The 10,332-nt window shown below is 33.0% G+C and overlaps 1 protein-coding gene across 1 annotated transcript; it reads right to left on the bottom strand.

The window, feature by feature from the left end:
* Positions 1-733: 733 nt before the first annotated feature.
* cmpk (cytidylate kinase) lies at positions 734-9,192 on the bottom strand. The gene is made up of 6 exons (XM_051097017.1): positions 8,918-9,192; positions 6,353-6,499; positions 5,822-5,974; positions 3,498-3,574; positions 3,156-3,252; positions 734-1,828 (listed from the first exon to the last, which is right to left on the bottom strand). The coding sequence occupies exons 1-6, from the start codon at positions 9,059-9,061 to the stop codon at positions 1,787-1,789; spliced, it is 660 nt and encodes a 219-aa protein (XP_050952974.1). The 5' UTR covers positions 9,062-9,192; the 3' UTR covers positions 734-1,786.
* Between the last annotated feature and the right edge of the window lie 1,140 nt (positions 9,193-10,332).

Below are 10,332 nucleotides of genomic sequence, written 5' to 3'. Positions count from 1 at the left end.
TACCAGGGAATCCTGCCAAAAACCATGTATTTTACCCCCGGAACGTGATTTTTTTTTGAGTAGCAAATAGACAGGTTTTTTTTTGTGAAAACCTGGCAACCCTGGTGCCTGCACTTATGGCAAAAATAAGGTGGATAATGTTGCCATTTTTACCAACTTAACATAAATATAGACAAATAAACACTGGTATTCCATTACATTTTTAAATGTACTTACTTTTAAAACAATAATGATGATATTTCTAAGAAAGGTTTTAGAATATTGACTGTAACTACTGTAACTTACTGTCTAATTGACTGTAACTCCTTGTTCTGTTTTTTTGTTTTATCCATTTTCGCACTTATCTTCAACCCTGCGATGTTCAACACACTGAAAGAGAATGACATACAACTGCTCAAATGTGTGTGGTCAGTCTTTTACACTGCATTTGTGAATAAAAATTCAGTAAAAACAGTAATATTCTGAAATATTATTACAATTTAAAATAACCGTTTTCTATTTAAATATATTTTAAAATGTAATTTATTCCTGTGATGCAAAGCTGAATTTTCAGCATTATCATTCTGATATGCTGATTTGCTGCTCAAGAAACACTTTTGATTATTAATACTGAAAACAGTTGTGCTGCATTATATTTTTGTGGAAAACATGAAAACGTATAAGTAACAGTTTAAGAATTAGTTATTGAAAAGTCCTGAAAAAGTACTGTTGTTAAGAGAGACAATAACACTGGTTCTTTTTTACATTTTCAGTTTATTTCATGAGAAAAAAAATGGTAATGCATATAATAGTGCCTGCCATATATATGTAATAGCATTTAACTCAAGAAGGCTTTATTCTTCTCCTGTAGTGCAGAGTTTAGAATTACTGATGTAAAACTGTTACAAAACTCAAACTGAGCATCAGATTGGAGCCAGAAGACATTCAACATCAGAATGTTTATTTATTTTTCAGAGGGTTCTGTCATCCTTGATATTTCATATATTGTTTTGTGTTATCTATGGAACCGTCACATCAATATGACACATTCAGTTTATTCATGAACAACCCCGAAGACGCAGAGACAACCAAATAAAAGCATGAGCCCCCATTCCCCACATCTTAAAATCTACTGCCTGAGCAAAGACGGCATGTGTTTGGAATACAGCAGCCACAATATGATAAAAGAAAAACAGCTAAACAGCTAAAACTCAGCTCTCTACTGGGCGGCCAGCTAACGGTCCTCAGAACCTGCTGTGGATTACTATACAAAACAATGAGAAACATGTCACCAAATATAACAAACAGGTTTGGAAATCTACTCAAATACTCTTACTTCCTGTTGGTCATTTATAATCACTCATTAGCTTAGGAGAATGAACTCTGTAAGAACTGTTCTTGGCTCATTTCTAATTGTGTTTTTTACACTGAATGGCAGAGGTTTCTAAACATCTCTCACACAAATGACGTGGAAGATTATCCTGAAGTTAAGAGCGGAAGTGTGCATGTTCTGTTCCTATAGAATTGCCCTGAACGTTATTGCTCAAGCTTGCTTGATTCGCTACTGAAATATTGTTCCTCTTCAGTGTAATATTGAGCAAATACAGATCGTCTGCTCAACAAAAGTGTTGTCCTTTCAGACTTACAAACATAGATATAAGCACACACTCTCTCATGTCTAAAAAAAAAACCCTATTTTACTGTTGAATGAGTAAAAATTTAGATATGGATACATGAAGAAGTCATAGCACTGCCGACAATAAACAGACACCTTGATTTAAGAATTTGGATTTTTGCTTTGACATGTTTAGCCTTCTTTATCCAGAAGGTTTTTCACATCCCCAAACACCTGAAAGAAAAGGTAAAAGGAAACAAAATGAAACTCAAAAAAATGAAACAGATTTCTATTCACCACTATACGCACTATAGCAGAGTAAGGGGCAGTGTTACTTTAGGATTATTTCTATTTTATTATAATATTTAATAATACATTTATACATCATTAACAGTATTAAATGGCAAAACAAATTAAAATCAAAATGAAAACTGAAAACAAAAAATAATTTAAATTGGGTTATTTTTTTTATTTCAGTTTTAATTCCATGTGCCTTTATCATTTTTAATTATATTTTATTTAGCTTTAAATAGATTTGCATTTCAGTTTTAGTCATTTTAGTACTTGAACTTCAATATTAGTACATTTTAAAAAAAACAAAAAAAAATAAAAACAAAGCACTGTTATATGAGCGGCTACATATTATTGTGAAAGATACATCTTAATGAGTAATTAATCAAATAAAATTGGGATTTTAATGAAAATTAATGTCCTTAAAGGAAAGGTTCACCTAAAAATTAAAATTTTCTCAAAATGTTCTCACCTCCAGGCCATCCAAGATGTAGATGAGTTTGTTTCTTCATTGAAACATAATTGTTGAAATTTATCTTTACATCACTTGCTCATGAATGGATCCTCTGCAGTGAATGGGTGCCGTCAGAGTCCAAACAATTGATCATCACAATAATCCACAAGTAATCCACACCACTCCAGTCCATCAATTAACGTCTTGTGAAGTAAAAAGCTTTGTTTAAGTGATAGTTTTCCTCTCACATCGTGGTTTTGAACTGTCTTCATCTGTAAACAGCGTTTGATCTGTGCATTTTTCTCTCCTGATTCAGAATAGACCACTTTTTCACTGGAGAAAGTAATATTATGGACAAAGGACTCATATTTAGCTTTAAACAACAGTTTGAGGTTAATAAACATCTTGATGAATTTATTTTTATAAACACACTGCTTTTGACTTCACAAGATGTTCACTGATGGACTGGAGTGGTGTGAATTACTGGTGGATTACTGTGTTGTTTTCAATCAGCTGTTATCATTCTGATGGCACCCATTCACTCCAATGGTAAGCAAGTGATTACATTTCTCCAAATCTGTTCTGATGATGAAACAAAGTCATCCACATCTTGGATGGCCTGAGGGTGAGTACATTTTAGCAAATTTTCGTTTTTGAGTAAACTATTCCTGTGATTTTTTTTTATTAATATGCATTAATGCCTTGAAAAAACTCTCAATTAATAAAGCATAATAAAATAAGTTCTATATAATGCAAAACTGCATCGAAAACCAGTTCAAAAATCAATTTAATGAAATGAGCTAAAAGCAGTCGTACCTCATCCACTGATCGGGAGGCATCAATCTTGCGCACCTTCCCCTGCTTCTCGTACTGCTCTATAATGGGCCGTGTGGACTGGAGGTACGTCTGGATCCTGAAAATTGAACAAGAATGTTTAGCAAATATTAAGGTGAATCAAAAGTGAAACCAAAGTCACTGTAAATGAAGAGACTATAGTACATACATTACAATATATTGCCAAAACATATGGTGACTGCCACATTTTCCAAACACAATGCTAATTTCTGAAGTCTGCTAACATTATTATTACAGTAATCATAAGACATGCTTTATATATAGCTCAGTATATCTAATAGAGTTAGAATGGGGAGGAAGCACCTTTTCTCTAGACTTTCTCTGTTGTCATCAGTGCGTCCACTGCTCTTCCCCCGCTCTAAACATCTGTCAATGCACACCTGAAATGCACAACAGCTGAAAATAACATTGCATGTAGATGGTACAAATTATCAATTTGATTTTTTTTTGAGTGTGTATTTTTGTTCATTTGTTTTCCATCATTAATTTAAAAAACTATATACAAAATTTTATTTAAAAATCATTTTCTGAAGATGACAATTAATCAAGACATGCTTTTTACTAAATGTTATTTACTAGGGGTTTAACAGTATACATACACTGTATTTACAAAGAATTCAGTATGGGTCTTCCAATTCGGTACATATTTGTTCGGAACAAATACTGCATTGTTTTAACCACTGCATTTGGTTAAACTTAATTTGAAACTTTCAGATGATATTGATACTTTTGATAAGAAACAAAGTCTTATTTTCTAAATTCTGTCCATTTGTTTTTTTCAGAATATTGAAACAAAAGCCATTTCGACACTCTTCAATGTGGCGTGACTGATTGCTGTATAGGTGCCGCCGAGCATGAGTAAACTCGATCATCACTTGATCTTTACTACTAGTTATAACACAAAAAAACATTATTGAGCATCACGTCTTGTGTTATCAGTGTTTTAACTGCTTCTAAACAAAATGTCACACAGCATTACATTTACATCATCCAAATCATTCAGTGTCCATAGCTTGTTCAATAGACAAATTATGTCTAAAGAGGAACATTTTGCAAAATATTAGCCTATATGTTCATTATTTTTTATTAAAACCTCTAAGTGATGTCTTAATTATTTAAGGCATGTTGAAATAAATCTGTCATGAAAACAAGCAACAGCAATAGCTACTGTGTAAATGATTACAAATGATTTCGACAACAAACAGAAATTCTATTATAAGAGTTAGAAAACACATCTTTTAAAAAAAAAGTGTGGTGTGCTCTGATAAGCCAGCTATCCGGTGTGTTGTGATTGACCGAATACCTTAAGTGTGTGATGGAAATGTTACGCCCCTTACCATGTTGTGATTCCGTGTCCCGGCACGACGAGAAAAAAAACAATGAAACCCATTATAATTGTGGCATTTGTTGCATCCATTGAGGACATAATAATTGATTATAATGACTCATACTGTCTTTGTACGCATTGCGTCGCATAAACAACACCATGTCTGTATTTGTGATCGTAGAAACGATAAACAAGCACTGCTTTACACTGCTCAAAACTCATGTTTGAATAGCCAGTAGCAAATTCTTTAAATATGAAAACATATTTACAGGCTGTGAGTCAGAAGTGCCAGACTGTCCTTACAAAGGCCAAACAAAGTACTTTCGCTTTCGCAATGAACAATACTACAGTAAGAATAAAAGTTACACCTTCTTTCCTTACATTTCCTATACATTTAGGCGGTGTTATGCGAAACTTCCCACACCGTAATGTAGACATGGGGGCGTATTTGAATGAGCTGTTTTAGGAAGACGTGGCCTCAACTTTTAATCTTTGCAACTTTACAGATCTTATATATGCACAAGCAGCTTGTAACACTCCAAAAACAAAGGAAAGCATAAAATCATATCATATGACCTATGGCTGCACAATTAATCAAATTTCTAATCGTGATTACAATTACAGATCCCACAATTATGTAATCGTTCAAAGGCGCAATTACAAAAAAATAAATAAATAAATAGATAGATACATCCACTTACATTATTCTGCTTGTTTAAGATGTGTGTGTGAGTGTGTTTTCCCTACAGATTATCTAAGTTTTTTATTGTTTTAATTTTTTTTACTTTTTTATATTTAAAGAAGAAACTACATATAAAAATGTGGCATGTAGTTGCTTCAAACAATGAAAAAAAAAAGCTTTGCTTCAAAGCTATTCAAAGCATCATTTAATTTAAACTGTGATAATTGTATTTAATAATCGCAATTAAAATTTCAAGGTAATAATCAACAATTATGACTTTTGTCATAATCGTGCAGCCCTAATAAGACCCCTTTAAAGATAAAGCAACACTTTATTCAGTAAACCACTGTTCAATAAAAACTAAAAAAGAAACAATTTGGTTTCGTTCTTCCACCCTGCTCTACCTAAACCGGACTGAACCATGACACCAAACTGAAGCACGTACCGAATCATGTTTGTGTACCGTTAAACCCCTATTATTTGCAAATGGAAAATTTCCAAAAGATATTTTATTATTCATTCAACATGATATATCAATAATCAGATCACTTTAATCGGCTGTATTGGCAGTGCAATAAATAAATCAAAAACATTGTTAAAACTTAAGCTGCTCCTCACCTCATTACTGCAGTCAAAGAAAAGAACAAACTTGACATCTGCCTTCCCATCCATGACAGTGTTCCATCCCTGCAGGTTGTCTTGATTTCGTGGGAAACCATCGATGAGAAAGCGGAACTTCTTTTCATCGGCTTTCATGGTCTGTTCCATTGCCTGACAAATACAGACGTTTCTTCAGTAAACATAAATATCTGAAAACATCCAGACTAATCTGCTCAGAAAAGGCCAGTCGATCAGAATTATAACTTGACTGTAAAGAGGCTTGTCTGTTTCATAATAGTATCATGGTTACGATTTATAATTATGAGACAAGCCTGTCCATTTATGTCTACTATGAGGCGGCCTTTGAACTCTCCTCCCCTGATAGTGAACCTGCCTGCATTTGTTATCAAGTTCACTCTCAGTGATATTTCTCAATCTGTTTGAAAATGTTGACCGCTGATGTTCCATTTTCCTTCTACGATCACCATTTGACTCATTCACGACCTGGAATGCTTTGGCTTGTTAAGCAGGACGGACGAGTGTAACCACCTTTTTCAGCAAGTTGATGGTGATTTCAACGGGAACTATCTTGCCCTCTTTGATGTAGTTGTCAATGAGCTGACCAAACTCGGAGCCCGTGCGGCTGCGCTCCTCTCTCAGCAGGTCTCCGGCAGACAGGTGAGTGTAGCTGTAGTTCTGAGCGCAGGACAGAGACAGATCAACAAAAACATCACACGTTACAAACAGCGCATTATAGTCAATGCAACTCGTAAGGTTACTAGCTTCTTATAATTGAATACAACAGCTGTTATTTACATGAATGACAAGAAAAAAAGAGGGTGTGTATGGGTTTGGTAACTGAACAGGCAGCTTTGTAGCAAAGGCAGTCCAGACACTACTTTTGACAGATCAAATGCTTTTTAAGTTCATGAAACACAAATTCAGTCAAGTGTGGTTGCTAGAGTATATCTGGCAATCATAAGCATAAAAAACTCTTTTAACAACCTTGTTCAGATGCCATATGGCTAGCACAGAAGGTTTTTTTAACACTCAAAGTACAGACTAAACAGCTTCACAAAATGAGAACAGAGATTGGATCTTTTTCAATAAAAACAACATGAATATAAGAAATGAGCAGCTGACACTGAAATGCAGTGGCATGGCATTATTCTTTTAATTATTCATCTAAAATGATTTTAAATATTATTCCAACTACTTAAACCATATTCAAATAAAAAATAACCAGAAAAGGCAAAATGTTGATTAAAAATTCCAGTTACTGTAAATACAATGTACACTTGGTCATGGGTCATGGGTCATGGGTCAGTGTCTGCATCAAATTATATTTGCAAAAGCATTGTTTCAAATAACTTTTGTGAAAATCAAATGTCAAAATATGGGTGAAACAATGTTTCATCATCAATCAGCATAACACATATTTATGCACTAATAAAATATACTTATTCTGATTTGTACCCATTAAAATATGTGTTTTATATTTTAAATGATTAAAATCTTATTTTTTCAAATGGTTAAAACCTACACTACCAGTCAAAAGTTTCTGAACAGCAAGATTTTAATGTGTTTTGAAGAAGTCTGTTCACCAAACCTGCATTTATTTAATCCAAAGTACAGCAAAAACAGTACAGTTTTTACTAACATAACTGCTTTCTATTTGAATAGATTTTAAAATGCAATTTATTCCTGTGATTTCAAAGATGAATTTTTAGCATCATCACTACAGTCACATGGCCCTTCAGAAATTTTTCTACTGTTCTGATTTGCTGCTCAAAAAACATTTATTATTATTATTATTATTACTTTTTTTCAGGTTTCTTTGATGAATAAAGAAATCAAATATTTCATTTATCTGAAATAGAAATCTTTAGTAAAATTATAAATGTCTTTACCATCACTTTTGATCAATTTCAAGCATCCTTTCTGAATAAAAGTATTAATTTCTGTAATTTTTTGCCCCCCCCAAAAAACAATAAAATTATACTGACCCCAAGCTTTGAATAGTATAGTGTATAATGTTAAAAAAGCTTTCTATTCAAAGAATCCTAAAAAATGTACTCAACTGTTTTAAATATTGATAATAATAATACATGTTTCTTGAAGAGCAAATCAGCATATTACAATGATTTCTGAAAGATCATGTGAATGATGCTGAAAATTTAGCTTTGATCACAAGAATAAATTACATTTAAAAACAGTTATTTTAAATGGTAAAAATATTTCAAAATTTTACTGTTTTTGCACTTTGGATTAAATAAATGCAGGCTTGGTGAGCAGAGGAGACGTCTTTAAAAAAAAAAAAAAAAAAAAACAATAAAAACAACTTTTGACTGGTAGTGTAGTATTCTGGAAAAGTTAAGTAAAGATTTGAAATTACAATTAATTTGTATTTTTTTAGTACTGACTTTTAAAAATAGTCTTTTAATGTCATCCAGAGATTCTTGTGACATCTTAGAGGGTGTTTTCTGTAAATAATGGTGTGAAATATTAATACAATTACATTTTTTTCTATTTCTTATATTTAAAAATATATTTTATTCCTGTGAATGATCAGCAGCCATTATGTTAGTCTTCACTGCGTTTAGTGTCTTTATACGATCCTTCAGAAATGATTCAAGGCTACTGTTTTAACTGTATAATAACGTATAGACATGGCAGTTTTACGTTTCACACATTTGCCCTTCTACCCAGTGCTGGTGCCAAATCATGACAGCTGAACACTGCACAGAGCAGGGAGGGACCTGTTTGAACACAGGTCCTCTTCATAACCAGGATATATGAATATGAATATGGAAACACCCTAGGGAATTATTACAACTCAATGCATGATTACACTAATAGAAAATGATCTTTTCATCAAACGTATTACGCTAACATGTCAGATGAAATCCAGTATTGCTGCTAAAAAAAAAAAAGGCATTTTCCTTATGAAACCTCTTAGAGGACACGCGGAAATGAGCGATCCATGTAAGCTGCTGCAAATATGAATGCATTAACACACTTCCAGCCCCATAAAACCTCGTTGTCTTATGCACAACGCTTAAATAGCTATTCTCACTCAATATGAAAAGACTTAATGCGCTACATCTCTCTTACCTCCACGATTTTCGCGCATTGTGTCCCTTTCCCCGCGCCAGGCCCGCCCAAAACAAAAACAACCTGCGGCTTCATCATCACACTCAACCTGTGCACAACGCTTGGAAGCTTCTCCGACAGCCTGTGCAGCAAACCCACAATCATAAACCGTACGGATAAGACAGAGCTGCACTCAATGAATGACTATCGACCCGTGGAAGTCAGGTACAGAGCTGCTTGAATGACCGGTTGATGCGTGTCAAGGAAGTGCGCCGGGCATATTCCACTTCCGCCGTACACGTGTCCGACCAATCAGAGAGCAGAGGAGTCACGGACGTCACTTAAACGACGCCCATAGCTCAGAACGCTCTCTAGAACGCGCACCCCTCCTGCGCCTGGGGTTCGCGCACCAGCATCAGCACCCGTGTTGCCATGTCCGCTTATTATAAGCGACGTCGTTTTTTAAATAAAGTTTTAAAAATGTAAAAAATTTTAGCCTGATGTTCATATGAATATATTATCGTAATTTAGGTTTGCTGATGCTTGACCTTCATCATTGCACAAAGTATTACTAACCATTCAGTGAAAAAAAGATTGTTGAAACTCAGAATGTAATGCTGTTTACATAATATGTGCATACTGTGTATATTTATTATGTATATATAAAGACACACACATACACTGTATTTTTGAAAATATTTACATGTATATATTTATATTCATATAATTTATATTATATATAAATATATTTAATATATATACAACATATTTTTCTTAAATATATATATATGCATGTGTGTGTTTTTATATATACATAATAAATATACACCGTACACGCATATATTTTATGTAAACAAAATGCGATTAAACGTTTGACAGCACTACGTAATATGTATATTTAATTAAATTATAAAATATATTGAAAATATATTAAAAACGTAAATAAAAAAGAAATCAGGTTAGTTGCTATATTGAATTTAACACGGATAAAAACAAAGTTGTGAGGAATTGACTTCCAGTGTTTAAATGTAATTTTCACAACTCACAACTTTTTTGTCTACTGACCTTCTTTTTCAGACTTTTATAGCTTTGTTTTCATTCCTGTAAAAACAATAAACACAGCGCTACCCTGACTATAGCCTACTCTGGCAACTTTATAATTTAATTTAACATAATTTAACTAGTTAAACTTAAAAACGTTGTTTATTGTGTATGTTGAAAGAACTATTTCTTAGCATTACGTTAAGTTGCATATAATACAAATTTAGTGTTGTCAAACGATTAATCGCGATTAATCGCATCCAAAATTAACGTTTTTGTTTACATAATATATGTGTGTACTGTGTATTTTATGTATATATATAAATAGACACACAAGCATGTATATATTTAAGTAAAATAAGTTATTTTTATATTTTAAAAATATTTTTATATAA

Source organism: Labeo rohita, chromosome 2, assembly GCF_022985175.1.
Source record: "Labeo rohita strain BAU-BD-2019 chromosome 2, IGBB_LRoh.1.0, whole genome shotgun sequence".
NCBI lineage: Eukaryota > Metazoa > Chordata > Actinopteri > Cypriniformes > Cyprinidae > Labeo > Labeo rohita.
This window is presented reverse-complemented; position numbering and strand designations above follow the sequence as displayed.